Here is a 22,406-nt window from a genome sequence, read left to right as displayed (position 1 = left end):
CTCTGAAGGAGTCCAACCATCTCCGAATACGGATCCAACGCACTACCAGCAATGACAGCAAGGAGGACGACAACCTGGTTGTCTCCCTTTTCCTTTTGGAGACAAAGAATAAGGATCCGTTTCCAGGAGGACATCCGTAGCAGCTTTTAGTTCTGTTGCTTTTTTTACTTGCAACCACAAAAGACACCATGCAGACATGTACAGAGAGGCGTAATGCAGTCAGGATGAGAGATGAGAGCTGCATGTCTGTTTGGAAACATGGAAAACATGTCTGGTGTCTCCCTGCTGTCATCCTTTAGAGTTTATATAAATCTTAGTTTATATAAAATCAGCAGACAGTAAACGCAGCTGCTCCTGTCATGGCCGCCTGTCAGAAGCTCATTTCACTCTGAGGAAACACAGACGTGTCTTTCATCAGCGTGAGCTTCATGACAGACATTATAGAAGTGTGTGAATGAATCAGATTTACACCTGGGTTGGTTATATTGATGAAATTCCTTCAGCCAGGTCAACACTGGCTTCTTTTTCTTGTCAACAAACTGCATCTTCTTGGTGTTCCGGGCGAACTTCTTCCCCAGAGAGGAGCAGGGTTGCATTTGAGGAGCATTGCCGTCTTCTTCATCATCTTTTTCTTCTCGGTCTGTTGGGAGAGGAGCGTTGGAGCTAGAGGGAGGCTCTGGTCCGGCTCTGTGATGAGATGGAAGCCCTCTCTGGAGGGTGAAGTAGCTGAAAGATGAGGGAGTTGCAAGGCAGAACAGAGGGCAGTGCAGCCAAAGATGAAACAAAAACAAAGAAACTATCAGTAAAACTGAGACGGCTTTGCAGAATTTATCCAAGAGACCCGAACCGTGACTTCATCTGGATTCATCACAGAGAATTTACAGTCGCCGAGCTTCTTTCTCCATAAAACATCTGTGTTTTAATGAGTCTGCTGAAATAAGACCCTCTGAAACCTCATCTCATCATGTGCTTTACTTAAACATAAGTTTTACCCTCATCATGGTCGTTGCTGTGGTCAGAATGAAAGCTTCTGCTTCACCGCCAATCAGGCTGCATCAGACCGAGCAGGCAGGAGCTCAGAAAGCTGGAGGAACACTGCAAAAACTCAGCCTTAAAAAACAAGAAATAAATATACAAAAATTAGGCAAATGTTGCTTAAAATAAGATAAATTACCTGCCAACAGAAGAAGAAAGTTTGGCTTGTCAAGACTTCCCAAAACAAGTAAAAATACTCTTAAAACGAGAGGAATTCTCTGGCATAAAAACTAAGAATTATCTTACCTTTAAAAAAAATAAGTATATGTGTACTCAATTTAAGATTTTTAATCTTACGTAGATTTCAGTTTTTGCAGTGAACAGAGGAAATGAAAGGCTGGAAAAGTGATGGGAGCATGCTTTGATGAACGGGCTCAGCAACATGACTGGGTGAGGAGCATTTCAGAGAGGCAGAGTCTCTCTGTTGGACAGAAGTTCACCAATCTGAGACAAGCCGGGTCTGAACATCTTTCAGAACGGTTTCAGAACTTTCTAAATATGAAGTTGTGAAGATTTTGAACATCCTACCGTCTCCACTGTATGATCAGAAGATTTAGGTATTCGGGAGGAATCTCTGTGCGCTGGGGAACACAACTGAAGGTCAGAACTGGATGCTCGTCGTGATTGGACCCTGATGCAGCACTGAGTTTAAACCAGACATGATTCTCTTCTGGGTTTCACTCCCAGACATCTCTGTCTGTGAACACAGCTCCCCCTGAAACCCACACATGCAGCTTAAAGCTCCATCTGATGTGAACAGGATCCAGAAACACGCCGTCTTCTCTGGACCAAAGCTCATTTAAAATGCTCTGAGTCAAAGTGGCAACTTGTTCTGTGTTCAGATGGATAGAAATAAGTTGATTTTTGTCTCCAACTATCGATGGTTAACGTTGATAAACTTGACTAGTTGTCAGAAATGACTCAGAAGTTTTGTAGTTTTGGGAATTTAGTTAACTTTGCAGTAAACATGAGTCTGCAGTGTTCCAGCTGTTTAACTTCCAGCTGGGATAAAACCAGACTGGTTTTCAGGTGCATTTCCTCATGCTGGGCCTGAACGTCCTGTATGACTCCGACCTGGCAGCCAAGGTCACATGATGAAGGTTCCCACACGGTGACATGACACGGAACATGGGAGGAGTGTCTGTCCCACGCGACCGAGCGCTCCCGAACTGTCAGAAACTTCCAGATGTTTCTTCCTCCCCACACACATCTGTTTCGTCTGTTATTAGTTTAAAACTTTTTGATCAAACGCATCTTCATCAGTTTTCCTCTCCTCTGTCTCCTCCTCATTACGCTGAGTGTTGTTACCCAGCAGTGTGTGTGTTGTGTGTGTGTGTGTGTGTGTGTGTGTCTGATCTGACCCCGTATCGCATCTGATTTAAGTCGGATCAGGAAATGCGAGCTGATTGGTTGATGACTTTCTGAAATGTGTTTCTTGTTCCGATGCTTCCTGAAGGAACCCGGTCTCGTAGGGATCAAGGTAAATCCATGACATGATTCCCAGCATCCTCCTCATCCCACGTCCTCTTTCTGCTCAAGTCAAATCGATTCACGCTGCAGCATCTCGCAGCATCTGCTCTGCTGCATAAACAGCATTTTCACAGTTTTACTCTGAATGTTTTCTTGGTGAGAAATTATGCAAACTCAGCAATATTTTGTCGCAGTGTGGACTCAGTTTTAGTGGATGTTACAAGATATATGTGTGTAAGACTTAACACACATACAGACTAACCTGTCTTTGACACCTCCATGCTGCCTGAAGGACATCAGTCCTCTGGGAATGAAGGTACGTAAAGTTAGACAAGACGGATGGGACTCTTGCTTCCTGTTTCTGTTTAATTCTCCTGTGTGTGTTTTTGTTTTACCTTCTCGTTGATGATTATTGTGATGCTGCGGGTCTAAAAACAGGTTGTCGGATTTAGAAATGCCTTGTAGGCTGTTATCTGTCGTGCACGTTGTCCCCTCAGCAACATGAAGCCTCACAGCTTCCAGTTCATCATCAACATATATCCATCTGAATCGCTGCTGCTGGATGTTGCAGCACCACGTTGTTGCTCTGATCCTGCATCTTCTGCTGTCTATGGAACGTCTGTAAAGGCTGACTGAACTGTGTGTGTGTGTGTGTTCCAGAACGAGTCGCGGAACATTGAGATGCTTGCAGCAGCCTGTGCAGTGGGGGTGGGCTGCTGCTTTGCTGCTCCAATAGGAGGTGAGTCTGCAGAAACAAACATGGATCTATCATAGTCAAACAAAATGTTCCTGAATTGTTTTAGACAATCTCATAAAATCACAAGTTTTTGTTCAATTCAACTTTATTCATACTGGTGCACGTTCACGTAAGCAGTCCAGTTCATCCAGTGCATTCCCGTCCAGTTAGGATCCAGTTAAAAAACATCAGTCCAAGTATAATAACTATGTCAATATAAACCAAGTCATTGAATCTCTTTAACCTATAAAGACCCGGCCCATAAAGATAAATGTTTGCAATATGAAGTTATTTATTGTTTTGTCTAAATTTAAAATCAAAAGTTTCCTAATTTTTTAGTGATATTTACGATTTATTACCATGTGAAATGTTGTCTTCTGCTTCCTCGTGTCCATAAGGAGCAGAAGGCAAAAATCCCGTTGTGTTCCACAAAGTTTGTACCATAAAGTGATGCCAAAACTGGATGTATCGTATACGTCATGCTGGGTTCTTACTGGTTAATGTAATCTTCTGGAGCTAGAGAGGAAACATTCTCCTGTTACAGAAGATCCAGAACCAAGAAGATAATCCAGTTTAATAATGTCCACATATGACGTCTGAACGGTTTCAGGACGATCAGGTTGGTCAGAGGAGTAAAAACATCAGTCACACACTGTTGCATGTTGACGTGTGCGCGGAGGTCTGGTCAGTGCGATGGAAACGTTGGTCCTGACAGCCGGAGAAACCTGGACGGCGGCAGCATCTGGAAACATGAAATCTTCCTGCATTTGGTCTAAATTAAGATGCCATGAACCTGTAACTCTGAAACTGGAAGTCACAACTCTGAAGTTTGAGGAAAATTATCCAGAAAATTCCAAGTTGAATGTTGTGTCTGTGTGAGACTCAGCAGATCTATGAATCATGTTGACTGGCCAGATTCCATGTGTTGGTGCTGGTCCGAAGCGCCCGTAGGTCTGAACAGCTGAGGAACTGAGACTGATGGTCTGCAGAGAGCGAAAGAAACATGAAAATGTCCAGAAAAAAGTGGAAATATTTACTGACCGAGCTGGTTCCCCCTGGTGAGCATGAGTTGGTTCTGAACGTTACCATCGCAGAGCGGTTTGAAAGCGGATGAAGAAAGACAAACATCTCCTCTCAGAAAGGGCTTCTACTTTCTGTTTCAGTTCAGTTTTACTGATGCAGCACAAACTCAGGACAAAAGGGATTTAAAAGATTTCTGCAGTCTTTTTCCATGCAGTTCTGAACAAATCCAGTCAAATTCATCACAAGTTCACTTAATTCTAACCAACATTACCGAGCCAATAAAAGAAAACAGCATATCACACAAAATCTTCTGTTTGATCCATCCTGAACTGCAGGAGGTGACAGTAGAGAGGAAAAACCACCGGAAACCAAAACCAAACAGGGAGCTGGTTCAGAGAGGGGCCCCCAGAACCGAAGGTTCTGCCTCCTATTCTACTTTTAGAACCTCAAGGAACCAAAAGTAAACCTGCAAGTTTACATGTGAGAGGAACAGTGGCGGATTTAAGAGATTTGGGGCCCCAGGCAAAGGCAGGCATGGGGCCCCATGGTAAATATTGCACTTTCTACTCCACTACTGTATATTATATGTGTTGCTAACAAACAGCCAGTGTAAAAGTCTCTTTTGACAGAGAAGGTTTGCTTCACTCGATGGTACGAACTGATCTTTTATTGTGACGAGTCATTCTTTAACTTACAGATCAACTCACTGACCGCATCTCTCACACACACACACACACACACACACACACACACACAGATCACATTAGGTATTAGTAGGCGGCCCTATATACCAGAAGGGGGTGGAGACTGAAGGACGGACCCAAAACACACATAATGTAATAATAGTGAATGCATTTTAATAAAAAACATAATTTTTGTTAGTAATAAGTACTAAGTAATAAATAACCATAAGTGTATGACAAGTTTTATGGGGCCCTAAAGAACTAGGCACCCACCTGGTTTTGCCTAATGATAAGTCTGCCCCTGGAGAGGAATTATGGCTACCAGTGCTGTCAGCGTTTAAAGTACATATTACTACCATACATCTGCATGTGTTGCTTATTGTCCCGTCCAGTAGTGGGTTTTGGTACGTAATGCAAAGCTCCGACTCAACCCAATCAAATAAGTTATTAAAATGTGTTGTCGAACTGGGAGATGTGTTTATTTTATTTGTGCCGTAAAAAAGTCTTTAGGTTTTCACCAAAATTGCAAAAAACTTTAACTTTGGTTGTATTGAAAGCGTGAGGTTTAGCAGAAAAACCAGCCGGCTGTGAAGGCCGATAACTGAGGCGTAATTTCACTTCAAACGGGTCATGAAATATAAACCTTTACTGCGTCACTGAGCATGTGCAGAACTTTTAATGGTTTTGACACCGTTCTAGTTTAAGTTTGAAGAAAGAAGAGAAATTTGCTCTGAGAGCCTCTCCACTCTGACATGTGGCGCCACGCTGTAAATCTGACCCTCAAACAAACTTTTAGTCTCAGATTTTTCTGTACAGAATACAGACATCTTTCTTTCTTCCAAATAACCAACATCAAGATCAGTCCTACAGTTTGCTGTCAAACCCCCTCAGAACCCCTCCAGTCACTTTCATGATGTTTTTCTCAGCATGTGAGGGGTATTATTAACTCGCTGTAAAACTACATAGAAGAATGGAAAATGAAAAAGTGACATCTGCGTGTTCAGCCGTCACGCCTGCTCACATTTCAATGATTTTTTTAAACATTAAGGCTTTTTGGTAAAAGCCGAGGCATAAATCAGCTTTGAGCTTTGACTCTGTGTATACTTCTGAGTGACTCTGGTGGCAGAGAATGGCTCCATCGTCATAGCAACACCAAGGAGGTGTTTCTGCTCAGAAGACAGTCGCCGTATCACACCACACTATTCTCTACATACTTCCATTTATAGTAGTCGCGCCATTTTCTAGAGGCATCTGAATGTCCAGAGAACAAACAGTAGTGCACTCAATATTACCCACAATGCATCTTGAAAAGTAGGGAGCATTGACGGTCACCAGACGGGTCAACATAGACCAATTGCATCTTTTCCATTTGTACCAGCTTGTCTCAACTTAACTCGCCTCAACTCGTCTCAGCTTGGTCCTGTTTCTTTTCCATCACAGTTTAGTACCAGGTCTAAAAGGGGCGGGGTTTGTGTGAAATCACTGTGATGTCTTCTGCAGCAACACAGGACCTCGAGACAATCTGCTACTCAGTCTGCGGCTCGCCGGTCGCTGTCCATAAATTGGATCCATTTGTTGGAACCACTTCCAGTCTCGTCTCTTTGATCCACTCCGACCATTGTTGTCCTTGACCTGCCGATAGTCACTTTGGAGCTTTTTCAGCTTCTCTCGACACTGCTGAAAACTCCGTTGCTAGCTGTAGCCATTGAGCCGGAGAGCTCTTGATAGATTTTTTCATTTTGTGTCGCTCCATCTGGCTCCCTCTGTATCCTTTCCTCAGCAACCAAGCAAAGAAATGTCTCCACCTCAGTGTTGGACCATAGAACAGACTTGTTGCGCCATTGCTTGTCACGTAATTTAAACAACTTTGCGAGTTGGAGTCGCTCTTCCAGTGATGTCACTCCCTGACCTCTGATTGACCTGATTGGACTTGCCCCTGACCAATGGTGGCATGCAGTCTGGCGACGTCACACACAACCAGACTCAGTTCGCTTAGAACCTGGGTTGAGGAGTTACAAAAAAAGTACCAGTAAAAGGTACAAAAGGTGAGTGGAAAACCCTATAAACCGACCTGAGGCGAGTTTAGTTGAGACAAGCTGATACTAATGGAAAAGGGCCAGTAGACCACAAAGCATTGCGGGCGTGACCTCAAAGCGGCGCAAGTGACACAAACTACACATCATTGATTTTACATCCTAATTTATTTCATAACTATGCAACAAAAAAAATAAATATTTTCACACAACTTTGGACTGGATTTGGAACGACGCCTGGTGGTTGCCATGGTGACAGTAGGTGGTCCCGTGATCTGCAGTGAGGAGAAAATGACCAGCTTTGTGTCCGAATCACCAAAAGAATGAGTTCACGTTGTAGTGTGCTCTGCAGTGCCGTCCTACGTGGTAGATGAGGGGTTAGGGTATAATGTGGACATTCGGACACAGCCAGTGTGTGTGCACGTAGCCTCCCAGTTCCCACACATCAGGAGCTGCTCTGTCTCAAAATAAACCAGTAAAGCAGCTGCATCTTTCCAGCATTTCACCATCGTGGCTGCTTCCATATGCAGTGATAAGTCTCATTCAGAGGTTGCTGCACTGGCGTTCATTATAGTTTCTTCAGAAATGTTTGGGATCTAAATTCTATTGTGGCGAGTTCTCATCTCAACCCCGCTGGCAGCGTTCTGAATCAGCTGCAGGCTTTCAGGACAGGATGATGACTATTCAGCTACTGTCCAGCTGTTTGACCTCATCCAGCTGTTTTCAAGAGGCAGATGTGCAGCTAAAAAAAAAAAAAAAAAGAAAAAAGCTGCTCCTCCCCAAAAATGGGAGGAGTTTTCATGGTTAAACCCCTCCCATTTTTCCAGACATCACCTGCAGTCAAGATCTAAGCGTGTAGAGAGGGTTTAATCAGACTTTTGGTGGTGGTTTTCAGCGTTTCTCATGGCTCTGTGTGTGTGTGTGTGTGTGTGTGTGTGTGTTCCAGGTGTGTTGTTCAGTATTGAAGTAACCTCCACGTTCTTTGCTGTGAGGAACTATTGGAGAGGTTTCTTTGCAGCCACCTTCAGTGCCTTCATCTTCAGAGTGCTGGCTGTTTGGAACAGAGATGAAGGTGAGTTGAACACGCTGTTCTCTCTTTCTACATACGTGCACATATATGTGCACAGTCCTTTTATTAGAGACACTAATGCAGTCTGCATCACCATAGATGTAGCACCACACTCCCATCACCCCCCGCTGTGACTCAAATAACACACATTAGGTAGAATCTGCAGGTATGAAACCAGCCTCATTTAAAGGCTGCATTCAGGGATGCTTTTATCACAGATGTCTGGACAGATGTGCACCATACCCTGGAGTTTCATCAATATCACGCAAAAGAGGGGTTAATTATAACCTGCCATGTAGCAGGAAAAGCATGGCTCACTGCGAACGTTGTTACTGCACGTCCTCATCCTCTGTCCTCCTCTCGTCCCACAGAGACCATCACAGCACTGTTTAAAACCCGCTTCCGCTTGGACTTCCCCTTTGACCTCCAGGAGCTTCCTGCCTTTGCTGTGATCGGGTAAGTTCTGGGTAAGCTTTTTGCTTTTGAAGCTGCTTCGGAGAGGAGAAATCCTAATAGATGACTTTAAATGGGCTTTTGAGTCCAAAGACAGTAGAAAAACATGAGAACATAGAAAACGGAGCTTTATTGTTCTGGTGGGAGGAAGCAGGTGGAGAAACGGCGAGAATCTTCTCGTCCCCCTGGATCCAGGATGAGCGTCCCCGTCTGCAAACAAGACTTCCTGCTGTTAATCCATCTTCTGTTAACGCTGACCTCTGCAGCTAGTCCCAGTTTCACTCTGTTGTTGTGCACGTGTGCATGCACATGTGAGAGGAGGAGGTGTCTCCATCTTCCTCTCCGCTGGGCTGTCAGCAGGGAAAGTCGGTCAGTGTCTCTGTAAAGCGGGTCTGCAGAGGACTTGCTGTTCGGTTTATTACACCTCCAGGCTACATCAGATCACTGAGGGAAACGCACATCATTACTGCGCACGCACATCCACCCACGTGCACACACAGACACACACACACGCGCGGTACAGTAAGAAGACACAAAGAGCAGCCGTGTACGACTTTGTGACTTTCACCTCAGTTCAGTCCCAAACCATCAAAACCCAGCCGTCAGAAAATGGTCTTGTGGTTCATCGAGGACACGTTGAAGCGCAGAGCGTGAGACTTTACGTACGTGTGTGTGTGTGTGTGTGTGTGTGTGTGTGTGTGTGTGTGTGTGTGTGTGTGTGTGTGTGTGTGTGTGTGTGTGTGTGTGTGTGTGTGTGTGTGTGTGTCTGGGCATCAAAGTTAAGAAAAGCTTTACAAACAGCCATTACTTTAGTCCATTTAAAGCCGCTCTATGATGCTATTTCTAGTTTTTTACAGTGTTGGACACTCATCAGACATATGATAAGCGGCATTTACTTTTATCACCTAAATGCATGTTTGAGTTTTCCAGCGCTTTCTACGTACGGGTTCTACGTACAGAAACTATTGGTTTTAGTTTTTTCTACTTCAAAACTTTAGTGACGTCCCGGGGGTGGGACTCAGGGATTGGTCATCTTCTCTAGGTTGTGCACATTCAAGAGAAGAAAGCCACGCCCACTTTCACTGCTTAGAATAACTACTCCTAGCAGGTGACCAATCAGACGCAGCCTGTATGCGGGGACAGGGGGCGGAGCTTCCTCCGTTGGCTTGTTTCTGGCAGAGGCTGATCTGAGAGGATCAATACAAGATGAATAAAGGTGTTTGTGGAAAAATGCTTGATTATTTCTTGCCCTTCTGGACTTGTGTATTAAAATAAATCCGACTGAAATGTGCATCATGGAGACACCAAAGTCCTGCATGTGTTTATCTCTTCGTCTCGCCGCTCCTCCTCATCACGTCTCTGCAGTCACACAGATCTCACTGAAGGCAGAAATCATAGTTGTGATCAAAGCTGATGCAATGATTTTATTGTGTGTCTACATTCCCATACCGGTAACAGAACCCGGTCCACTTACTCTCCCCCCCCCCCCCCGTTACAGAAGCTGCAGCATGTCTGATTCCCCAACTTCAAGAATGCCAACAATAAGTTGTATTTCATTCAATAAATATAAAAAAATAATAAAACTATCTTCCAAAGTGAACTTCCTACCTGCTGATGAGGAGGATTTGGAGGTTCAGTGAATGCAGCATGATGTCAGACTCAACTTAGAGCTGGTTTGCTGGTACTGGTTAATATCCAGTGTTTTTTCTCCCTCCGGTACGTTGGAGTTGCCTGATGCACCTCTGACCTCTGCTGCCGTATCGGACCATCATCCCGGGTCTGAAATCTCCACAGGGAGAGGAAGAAGCTGATTTATTATAAAGCAACATGAATGAAGATGAAAGTGCAGACATGCAGTGTTTCCTTCATGCTGCACCGGGGGGGGCACAGACTCCCCGTTCATCCTGTTCATTATTCATTCCGAGGTATCCGATGGGATTAATAATGCAGCAGGATAAATTTATAAGCATTAGCTTGTCTGTCTCAGTCTATTCTCCTTCTCTGCACCTCATTCCTGCGCCTCCCTCGTCTCTCCACCATGAAGAGAACTCCCACTGAGCTTTTAAATGCACACTTATATAAAGCTGTCCTTCTTTTTTCTTTTTCCTCCGACTCCCCCACACTTCCCCATCAGTCCCCAGCTTATTGCACCATTCTTCTCCCTTCACTGTGTGTCTCTGTTTCTTTGTTTTTTTGTGTTTACATTGCTCCTGCATTGCCTTCCTTCTAACATGTCTGTTCGCTGCTGAACACGTTTTATGACTTCTTTACGTTGCATTTACATGAGAGCCTCGTTCCATGTAAGCTGCCTTTCATCGTGGCCACATGCAGGCGGTTCAGCAGAGGAAAATATGGCTTTGTTTCCTCTGGGACTCCATCCTTCTGTTCCCGAAACATCACGCAGAGCGGTTTGTGATGGACTGTTTCTGTCTCTGCAGGATCGCCAGTGGGTTCGGTGGAGCTCTGTTTGTCTACCTGAACCGGCTGATCGTCCAGTTCATCAGGAAACAGAAGATCATCAACAAATTCCTCATGAAAAAGTAGGTACAGGAGAGCCAGGTGGAATTCCTTCAGCTCCGTTTCCCTGAACTCGGTTTGTCCATCAGATAAAGATAGAACACACGAGTAAGATCGACCGTCAGTCGGCGTGTCACGCTTCCTCCAGGCTCAGGAACCCGAGGTCTGGCGTCCTCTGTGGTCCACATAGCACATTAGAGGAACCAATCCCGACTGGCAGAGTGGGAATGTTGGCCTCCGTTCCCACTGTGGGAAACTGACAGGAGAGAAGAAAAGTTAAGACTTTCAGCTGGAGGAGACGGGAAAGTTAAAACTGTAAAACGAGCTTGTTTCACAACAGAAAAGCCTTTAAATGAACATAAAAACCACAGAGCAGATTTCCATCTGTTTAATTGATTTCATTTTCACCTCAAACATTTCCGGTAACGCAGCTTAATGATGCGTCTAATTATTTCCTGTTACTTGTAAAGTTACATTTAGTTGAGTTTAATATGTTTTAGTCCAACTTGGTTCATTTTTCCAACTAATGTTTTATCTTTAGTTTAATTTATCAAAGTCACACCAACTAAGTTTATAACGAAAACAATTGTATTTTAACAAATGAGTTAATCCAGTTGGTGTGAACTGAAATGAAATGAAAAGACAGAAAAGCAGAATCTGTTATTAAAAACTGGGTTTTTATTTTCATTTTAATCACTTTGGTAAAAATAAAATAAGATTTTTATTTTCTATCTACTTGCCATGGGTCCACATACACAGCAGCTGCCATATTTGTGACAAAACTTATACTACGGTGGCCCTAATTGGACAAACAACTCGACGTGAAGCTTTAAAGCTGCAACTTTGTTTTATGGGTGCTAGAACAGAACAGTGGATCCAGACCTGGGGACCCCAATTCACAGAAGGAGTCCTCAAAGTGCACATATTTATTATGAAAATGTGTATTTATTAAACTTGAGTGCACACATATTTATAAGTCCTGTGGAATGTAACAGCCCAGCAGCCGAGTTGAGGTCTGTCTGACAACCAGTAGCTCACGCTGAGGTTCGGGTCATTGTAAAGTTGTTAAAGTGTTTTTTAATGGTTTAAACCTTTTAAATCTTCTTTTTAAATTATTAGGTAGGGTTGGGAATTGAATAAAAAAAATCAAAAAATGGAATTTTTTTGCTTCACAATTTTAAAATCAATATTTTTGTCAAAAAAGATCTTTTTTTTTTTTTTTTCAAATAAATGAAAATAATCCATTATAAAAATATTCGTCATTTTTATTGATGTTTTTACTTGTCTTCTTGGGCATATAGCAGCAGAATGATGGTCTGGCTACTGTGTTGTTTTTTCCTAAATGAAATTAAGAAAAATGACAAGACAAAAAAATTTTGTACATGTCGCAGTTTAAAGCAAATAAGCCCGAATAATTTCTCAGTTCTTCCTAGCTTCTAGAAAAATGAAGCTACTTGGGAAATTAGCAGCTTTTATTACCTAAGTGTTATGATAATGAATCAAAAATCTGTTTGAGTCGATTCTGAATCGAATCGTCGCCCCAAAAATCTGAATCAAATGGAATCATGAGTTGTTGCTGGATTTAAATCCCTATTATTAGAGTTAAATGTATTTAGTATAAAAGACTAATTTAACTAAATAACTGTGATCAGTTATCTGCTGGTAAAGTTGGATCAGAACCGCAACAAAAGCCGGGAAACATGTCGGTTTATTTACAGACAACAAGTTGAACATCCATCGCTGTCATGTTCGTTCTGTCAGGATGTTCCTGTAGAAAAGCACATTTTAACCAGGTTAACATTACAAGCATAACACCTGTTGATCCACCTTCTGGTCCTCCTCCCCGTCAGACGTCTGCTGTATCCGGCGCTGGTCACTTTGCTCATCTCTACCCTGACATTTCCTCCTGGCTTCGGACAGTTTATGGCTGGAAAGGTGAGTTCTCCACACGGTTTATGGATTTTGTGCTCATAATATGATGGAGAAAGAGGCACCTCACGCCTCGTCCACCTGATCTGATGGCGAATAATGAATCTGATGTCCGTCTTGCACCGCGTCGCTCTGCAGCTGAGCCTGTTACGCTGTTAACATCCTGATTACCGTTCTCACCAGGGTGTGATTGTTTGTGTGCACCCTGGCGACTGGATACCGTCCTCTTTCTCCTGGGGTGTGTGTGTGTGTGTGTGTGTGTGTGTGTGTGTGTGTGTGTGTGTGTGTGTGTGTGTGTGTGTGTGTGTGTGTGAGAGACTTATTTTCCATCATCCTAATTATCACAGTTAGTGAAGAAATAGTCTGTCCCTCCATGGCTTCAGACACACATGTATTCCACACACACTATCAGTCTGATGAAGGTTCATTTGGGCGTCTGAAGCTCCGCCCACGCTGGCCAACTCTTCATAAAGCTCTTGTCTTCAGTTCCCCACACACTCCTCATCATCATCCTCAGCAGCAGCCAGTGTGAGTCGGAAGCAGTTTTTTCTTCTTCTGCCTCCCGCCTGATGTCTCCGTCCTTCGCTCTGACAGTTTCTGTGCCCACAGTCTGAATCTTGTCAGAATCACTGCAGCTTTTTGTGTAAGATCAGAGTCTTAAAGTTGGATGAAGCGAACTGCGCTGTCTGCAGGCGCTCTGCAGAACCGAGCCGTGAAACGGCTGCTGAGTTGCAGCAGGTCAGGTCCGACTGGGATCGCTGTACCACCCTTCACCCCACCCAGGTCTGACCTGGGCTGCTTTTGGCTCAGTTCCAGCACTGGAAAGCGTTGTGTGGGCCAGATGGGGCCCAACAACCAGTATCCAGCCTGGAAACCAGTCACACACTGATATTTCTTATTGGCTGCTGTTGGCTTTGATTACAGAACACAATACTGCGTCATCGTCTTGACAAGCTTCTGCTGTGTCACAGAATCTCTCAGTCCTCCTCTCCTGTTGCCCGGGTGCTGCACTGCAAAAACGCAGCCTTAAAAAACAAGAAAAACATCTACAGAAATTTGGTAAATGTTGGTTAAAATAAGATAAATTATCTGCCAACAGAACAAGAAAATTTGTCTTGTCAAGACTTCCCAAAACAAGTTAAAAAAAACTTTTAAAACAAGAGGAATTCTCTGGCATAAAAACTAAGAATTATCTTACCTTTTAAAAAAATAAGCATATGTGTACTCAGTTTCAGATTTTTAATCTTGGATTTCAGTTCTTGCAGTGCACCTCTCGCTCTGGAACAGGGTGAATCTGGACTCATCAGACCACATGACCTTCCATTGCTCCAGATACCAGTCTCTCTGCTTCCCAGCAAACTGAAGCCTTTTTTCTCTGATTACTGGTTTTCTTCAGGCCACGCTGCTGTTCCGTTTCCTCCACGTTGTTCATGTGGAAATGTTCTTACTGTCACTATTAAACAAACCCTGACTTCCCCAGGAGTTTATTTGTGAAGCTGAGATGAAGTAAATGATGAGTATTAAGCATTAAAGCACTTTAAAGGATGAGGTGTGATTTGAAGATTGATGCTCCTGTGGAGGGAGCTGCAATGGAGAAGAGTCAGCCTCCCAGGTTCTGGGGGGGGAGGAAGCTGGAGTCAAACACGGGAGGTTTGGAGATGAAGGGGTGGAGGACGTGGGTAAGGTAGGAGGGCTTTAAAAGTGAGTTTAGCATCTTTAAACTGAATTGGTTGAAGGATGGGAAGCCAGTGAAGGGAAGGATGAAGTGGTCTACGATGTGGACAATGATGTGGCCGATTGGGGGAATATGGAGGATGAAGAGGAGAGGACCAAGCTCAGACCCTTGGAGAAGACATTGGGAGGAAGAAGAGCTGTTAGTATGGATGAACTTTTCTTCATTGTAAAGATCTGAAGCAGGAAGGGGCGGGGCTTGTGATGCTGAACGGGGAGTCCAGAAAATGGTTGATGGTGTGGAAAGTTACAGTAAGACGGAGGGGAATGAGGATGCTGAGACGTCCAGAGGCAGGTGAGAAGGAGGAAGTCGTTCTCACTCGGCTCTAAAACAGAAGGAGAAGAAGTTTGAGGTTGTAATGAAGAGACGTTCTCGTCTAAAGAACATGAAAGAAATGAGGAAATCTGTGATCTTGTAACAGAGTTCCAGCTTCACAAACATCACAAACACTTCCTGCTGCTGCGTGTTGATTGTGTCTTTTCCTGTGGCGTGTAGCTGACCCAGAAGGAGTCTCTGGTGACGTTACTGGACAACCGGACGTGGGCCAAGCAGGGCATCGCTGAGGAATTTGACCACATTGGAAACTCTCAGGCGTGGAAACACCCGCAGGTCAACGTGTTCGTCACGCTGGTGCTCTTCATCGTCATGAAGGTAGGAGCCGAGAAAATCCGCGGAAACTTTTTCTTCCTTCGAACTTCCCATATCAGCCTTCAGCAAACTGATTAAAGTCCCACGTAAACTTTTTCCTCATTCAGTGACTTATTACCTGAATATGTGACGTTAGCCCCGCCCACTTCTCCACCTCGCCAGCTGGCTGCTCCTGTAGCTTACTGACCGCTCATTTCACCAATTCCTCATAGTTCCTGCATGTTAGCGCTGCATCTCCACCCAGACCTGCTGATTCCCACACATGCAGTGACCCATGAAGTGACACATTACTGTCATGTTAGCGAGGTAGAGGAGGACTTACACCCTGTTTCCATCTTCCTCCTTTTTGCTGATTTAATCCTCATCGTTTCACATCTAAAATCCAGCATGGCTGCAGTTGGGTCATAAAAAAAACTCTACCTGTTAAAAGTTTAGTTAACCAAAAGCGACTCTACAAAGTGGGTTTATTGGTTGGATGAAAGGAGGAAGGAGGAGATGGAGAGATCAGCTCTGACTGGTTCATCAGTGAAACCCAGACGGTACCTGGGGGAAAAAAGGAAAAGAAACGGATGTGAAAGAGTTGAGGGGGGTAAAGGGTAAGGGATGAATGGATGATGGAAGGATGGATGCAGGAGAGAGAAGGGAAGATGGGTGGATGGGTGAGACAGAGGGGAGAGGATGAAGGGATAGATAAGTTGGAGAGGGTAAGGTAGGAAAGGATGGATGAAAGAGGGAGGTAATATGGAAGGAAAAATGAATGAGGGGAAGGAGGATGATGAGGGAGGAAGGACAGAGGCATGAATGGATGAGAAGATAAAACAGTAAATATGGATGGATGGAGGAGAGGAGAGGAGGATCATCAAAAAGATGCAGGTAGAGACTCAGAGTGTATCAGAGAAGTGAGGTGGAGCGCTGGCCTCGATCCTGAACCTGAACCTGATCCTGATCCTGATCCTGATCCTGATCCTGAATCTGATCCTGATCCTGAACCTGATCCTGAATCTGAATCTGATCCTGATCCTGAACCTGATCCTGAATCTGAATCTGATCCTGAACCTGATCCTGAACCTGATCCTGATCCTGATCCTGAATCTGATCCTGATCCTGAACCTGATCCTGATCCTGATCCTGAACCTGATCCTGAACCTGATCCTGATCCTGATCCTGAATCTGATCCTGATCCTGATCCTGAACCTGATCCTGATCCTGATCCTGAACCTGATCCTGATCCTGAACCTGATCCTGATCCTGATCCTGAACCTGATCCTGATCCTGAACCTGATCCTGAATCTGAATCTGATCCTGAACCTGATCCTGAACCTGCTCCTGATCCTGATCCTGAACCAGATCCTGAATCTGAATCTGATCCTGAAGCTGATCCTGATCCTGATCCTGAACCTGATCCTGAACCTGATCCTGAATCTGAACCTGGACCTGAACCTGATCCTGAATCTGAATCTGATCCTGATCCTGAACCTGAATCTGATCCTGATCCTGAACCTGAATCTGATCCTGATCCTGAACCTGATCCTGATCCTGAACCTGATCCTGAACCTGATCCTGAACCTGAACCTGATCCTGATCCTGAACCTGAATCTGATCCTGAATCTGATCCTGAACCTGATCCTGAATCTGAACCTGATCCTGAACCTGAACCTGATCCTGAACCTGATCCTGAACCTGAACCTGATCCTGAACCTGATCCTGAATCTGATCCTGAACCTGAACCTGATCCTGAACCTGATCCTGAATCTGAACCTGATCCTGATCCTGAACCTGAACCTGAACCTGATCCTGAACCTGATCCTGAATCTGAATCTGATCCTGAATCTGATCCTGAATCTGATCCTGAACCTGATCCTGAACCTGATCCTGATCCTGAACCTGATCCTGAATCTGATCCTGAACCTGATCCTGGACCTGAACCTGATCCTGAACCTGATCCTGAATCTGAATCTGATCCTGAACCTGATCCTGAACCTGCTCCTGATCCTGATCCTGAATCTGATCCTGATCCTGATCCTGAACCTGATCCTGATCCTGATCCTGAACCTGATCCTGATCCTGAACCTGATCCTGATCCTGATCCTGAACCTGATCCTGATCCTGAACCTGATCCTGAATCTGAATCTGATCCTGAACCTGATCCTGAACCTGCTCCTGATCCTGATCCTGAACCAGATCCTGAATCTGAATCTGATCCTGAAGCTGATCCTGATCCTGAACCTGATCCTGAACCTGATCCTGAATCTGAACCTGGACCTGAACCTGATCCTGAACCTGATCCTGAATCTGAATCTGATCCTGATCCTGAACCTGAATCTGATCCTGATCCTGAACCTGAATCTGATCCTGATCCTGAACCTGATCCTGATCCTGAACCTGATCCTGAACCTGATCCTGAACCTGAACCTGATCCTGATCCTGAACCTGAATCTGATCCTGAATCTGATCCTGAACCTGATCCTGAATCTGAACCTGATCCTGAACCTGAACCTGATCCTGAACCTGATCCTGAACCTGAACCTGATCCTGAACCTGATCCTGAATCTGATCCTGAACCTGAACCTGATCCTGAACCTGATCCTGAATCTGAACCTGATCCTGATCCTGAACCTGAACCTGAACCTGATCCTGAACCTGATCCTGAATCTGAATCTGATCCTGAATCTGATCCTGAATCTGATCCTGAACCTGATCCTGAACCTGATCCTGATCCTGAACCTGATCCTGAATCTGATCCTGAACCTGATCCTGGACCTGAACCTGATCCTGAACCTGATCCTGAACCTGAATCTGAACCTGATCCTGAATCTGAACCTGATCCTGAATCTGATCCTGAACCTGAACCTGATCCTGATCCTGATCCTGATCCTGAACCTGAACCTGATCCTGAACCTGATCCTGAACCTGATCCTGAACCTGAACCTGATCCTGAACCTGATCCTGAACCTGATCCTGAATCTGATCCTGAACCTGAACCTGAACCTGATCCTGATCCTGATCCTGAACCTGATCCTGATCCTGAACCTGATCCTGATCCTGAACCTGAACCTGAACCTGATCCTGATCCTGAACCTGAACCTGATCCTGAACCTGATCCTGAATCTGAATCTGATGCTGAATCTGATCCTGAACCTGATCCTGAACCTGATCCTGAACCTGATCCTGAATCTGAACCTGATCCTGAACCTGATCCTGAACCTGAACCTGATCCTGAATCTGAATCTGATCCTGAACCTGAACCTGAACCTGATCCTGAATCTGATCCTGAACCTGATCCTGAACCTGAAGCTGAACCTGATCCTGAATCTGAATCTGATCCTGAACCTGATCCTGAATCTGAACCTGATCCTGATCCTGAAGCTGAACCTGAAGCTGAACCTGAAGCTGAACCTGATCCTGAATCTGAATCTGAATCTGATCCTGAATCTGAATCTGAATCTGATCCTGAACCTGATCCTGATCCTGAACCTGATCCTGATCCTGAATCTGAATCTGATCCTGAACCTGATCCTGAACCTGATCCTGAATCTGAATCTGATCCTGAACCTGATCCTGATCCTGAATCTGAATCTGATCCTGATCCTGAAGCTGAACCTGATCCTGAACCTGAAGCTGAACCTGATCCTGAATCTGAATCTGATCCTGAACCTGATCCTGAACCTGATCCTGAATCTGAATCTGATCCTGAACCTGATCCTGATCCTGAATCTGAATCTGATCCTGATCCTGAAGCTGAACCTGATCCTGAACCTGAAGCTGAACCTGATCCTGATCCTGATCCTGAACTAACTGATTAATTATCAGACAGAAAGATAAACCTGGGATCCCCTGAAAGATTTTCATGTTAAATAATCTGAGACACTGGTGAACATCTGGATCTGAAGTGAGTCCTGATCAGCAGTAGGGACGGAAATCGCATTAAAAAAATCTAATATCCAGATTTTTTGCTTCACATTTAAAAAAAAATTTTTCTGTTTAAAAAATGTATCTTTTAAAATAAATACAAATAATCTATTTTAAAATATTTCATTTTTATTGTTATAATTGATCTTTTTATTTGTCTTCTTGGGCATTACAGCAGCAAAATGACGGTCTGGATACTGGGTTGTTTTTTTCTTACCCGAAAACAAGCAAAATAATGAGCAATAAAGATTTTGTAAAAATTTTTTTGTTGTTATTTTTAGTCTACAAAAATCAGCAATATCAAAGAATCGTGAAGAATCGCAATTTAAATTGAATCGGCACCTAAAAAATCATAATCAAATCGAATTGGGTCAAATTCGTCGTCACAGCCCTAGTTAGCATCTGGATCCCACATGGAGGAGGCGCAGCGTCTCTTCAGGTCTGCATGAAGCTGCTCAGCATCAGACTGGTTAAACAGTCTGAAACCAGTCAGGGCATTTCTGTTTCCTTCATTATGGAATAAAAACTCCTGTTTGAGAAAAGTGAGGTGATGAATCTGCTGCAGCAGGAGCTGCATATCGAGAAAGCTCAGAGAGAAGATGAGGCCCACAAACGGGCTGCAGGAAAGTGGTGTGGGGGGATGTATTCTGTGTGCAGAGGGCAGCTGATGGGCAGGAGGCTGTGGGCAGGGTTTAAATCTCATTTGCAAAGTGCAGCAGCTGCTGGTCTCCACATTTAGAAGAAATGATTTCCACCCACAGAAAGAAGTTTAGTCAGAGCGTGTTCCACTGCAGGGAAAGAAGAGTTGATCTAGGAAATCCTCCCGATGCGTCACACAGGAAACATTCAGTCATTTTAAACATTCGTCTCAGATTAAACAGACTGATGGATTTATATCGTCATCATCACCGGAAAGCAGAAGCAGCGACATTAAAGGTGCAGTTGACTCAAAAGGCACAAAAATGTGCAGCTTCTGTATTCCTGTGAGCCTTCAGGGCCACCATACCATGAAGCCTTCAGCTTCCTAAACTGTTTAAGCATGGTGATACGTTTCCCCTCTCTGTGGGCTTCAACATGCCGACTGGTGATGTCCGGATCAGGACGGAGGACTGAGATCTCTCCTCAAAGCGAACACAGTTAGAGGAAAACTCTGTAATCTGCTCCACCGAGCAGAAAGAGCTCCTTCAGCGGTTTGACAAAGCCAACAGAAACTTTATTTGCAGATCAGTAAAAAAAAATCTGGAATGGGTTTCTGACAAAGGTTGAGGACTTCTGTGGTGTCGGAACAAAGACTGATGATGATGATGATGAAGGTGCAGCGCTGCAGTCATTCTCTGCCACGTTAGCAAATGAATAATGTCTCAATCTCTGACAGAACACCAGTTTTTTATAACGCCAGTTTGATTTCCTGATTACAATAGCACGTATGTGTGTTTAGCTCGTTGTGATAACATTCACACAGGATGTCTTTTCAGGTTTCATGTAGAAGGTTGCTACGAACAGCTGTGTGGAGCGAGGACATAAGTTCAGTAACTTGTGCTTCTCTAGAAGTGTAACAAGTTCAGATCCAAACAAGATCGACGCGTCAAGATTCGTTCTGCAAGTCACAAAATACAAGTTGATTTTACAAGTCTGAACACACGTGTGTTTTTAAAATCTGAAAATACATTTCAGTTTTACCAAACATTTATCCCACGTTTTACACAACTACTCAACAACAAATCAGATTTCTGACCAATCACAGATGAAGGAGCTCAAAGATTCTCCGTTACAAGCTCTACATTGTGTGGAGAAATCCCACTACAACATCTGACCTCTCAACATCTGGCCAAACCAGCAAGCTCCCTACAGGAGAAGCAGCTAATGGATACTCGCAGGTTCTTTGTGCAGATGGAAAATGAATCTGTATCAGGAGCCGGTTCTGCAAAGACTTTCTAAATATTTAATAATCCAAAATACCTGCTCACCGTTTGGGAGCTCACACAGTTCTTTTCTATGCAATGACAAGTTTCGTTATGATCACAGATAATCTTAGCCATCTCCGTGACTGGTTGTGGATCAGAGTCCTAGAGGTCCACAGTCCTGCAGGATTTAGTTGCCTCCCTATCCAACACACCTGATTCAGCAGTTTGTTGTCAAGTTCTGCCCAAGCGTGTTGACCCATCAGTCTGATTCAGGTGAGCTGTATGAGCTGGAAACATGCCAAACCTCCTGGGCAGCAGCAGTCAGGGTTGGTGGGAAGAAAGGTTTTGTGCCTACATTTCAGAATTTAAGCACATTGAACCGGCGTCCCGGCACCATGAAGTCATTCCAGCACAACCAGTCCAAACAGGATGAGACACACTGAGACAGCAGCCACATGAGCGGTGCACCTTTGTCAAGCTGTATATTTGATTTGGAACTGCACTTGTTGTTAAACTTATTGATGCAAAGATACAAGTTACACAAAAGGAATACACACACACACACACACAAATACTTTTTAAATCAGTAAGCTGTTAAATCTGCAGCGAGCTGCTTGAAGATCTGTCCACACCGAGCGGCAACCTCCGGTGGTAAAAAGTAAAGCCGATGCGGAAGTGCATAAAACAGCAGTTCCCCCTTCATCCACTAGGGGCTGCAAAACAGAGCCAATCCCCATAGACTCCCATGTTAAAAAGACCAACTTCACAGCAGAAATAAACATGTTTACAGCCTGGTTCAAAAATCCATTTTAAGTTTAATAGGTCAGGTTTACCTTCATGACAACTGTGGGGGGAGTGAATTTTTTCTAACTCTGCCTTTTAAAAATAATTGAATCTAGAAATTCAGCATATTTAGGGGCGTGTCCTTTTGATTGACAGGTACCCGATCTCCCATTTCAAGTAAGAAGAACGTAGAACAACCGCGGTTTTTAGTCGGTTAACAACGTGACTTAGCTTTAGCCCGCTTACCTCCAGTAGCTGGTTAGCTCCCGTTATCTCGGGGTTAGCTTGGTTAGCTCTTAGCTACAGAAAGCTCGGAGTTCACTTGATGTCAGTCATCCAACATGACGCTCACGGCTCCACCTCTTTGCCCATATTTGTATTTTCCGGGCGAGATGACACGCATGACACTGCCAAGATGGCGACGGTAGGAACCGCCCACCAAGCTTCAATTCAGCTCTTCAGAAACCTACGGGTGACGTCAC

The 22,406-nt window shown here is 44.3% G+C and overlaps 1 protein-coding gene across 2 annotated transcripts in view; it reads left to right on the top strand.

The window, feature by feature from the left end:
* LOC306760045 (chloride channel protein 2-like) overlaps positions 1-22,406 on the top strand; it is a 170,267-nt gene that overhangs the window by 85,697 nt on the left and 62,164 nt on the right. For both annotated transcript variants that reach the window (XM_079245811.1, XM_079245810.1), the window contains 6 exons: positions 3,166-3,244; positions 7,927-8,052; positions 8,421-8,505; positions 10,941-11,042; positions 12,870-12,954; positions 15,176-15,331. In XM_079245811.1, coding sequence (XP_079101937.1) covers positions 3,166-3,244; positions 7,927-8,052; positions 8,421-8,505; positions 10,941-11,042; positions 12,870-12,954; positions 15,176-15,331 — 633 coding nt within the window. The remainder of the gene's footprint in view (positions 1-3,165; positions 3,245-7,926; positions 8,053-8,420; positions 8,506-10,940; positions 11,043-12,869; positions 12,955-15,175; positions 15,332-22,406) is intronic.

The sequence above is a fragment of the Telmatherina bonti genome (assembly GCF_933228915.1).
Source record: "Telmatherina bonti genome assembly, chromosome: 9".
Taxonomy (NCBI): Eukaryota; Metazoa; Chordata; class Actinopteri; order Atheriniformes; family Telmatherinidae; genus Telmatherina; species Telmatherina bonti.
Note: the sequence above shows the minus strand (reverse complement) of the source record. Positions and strands in the feature narration are given on the sequence as shown.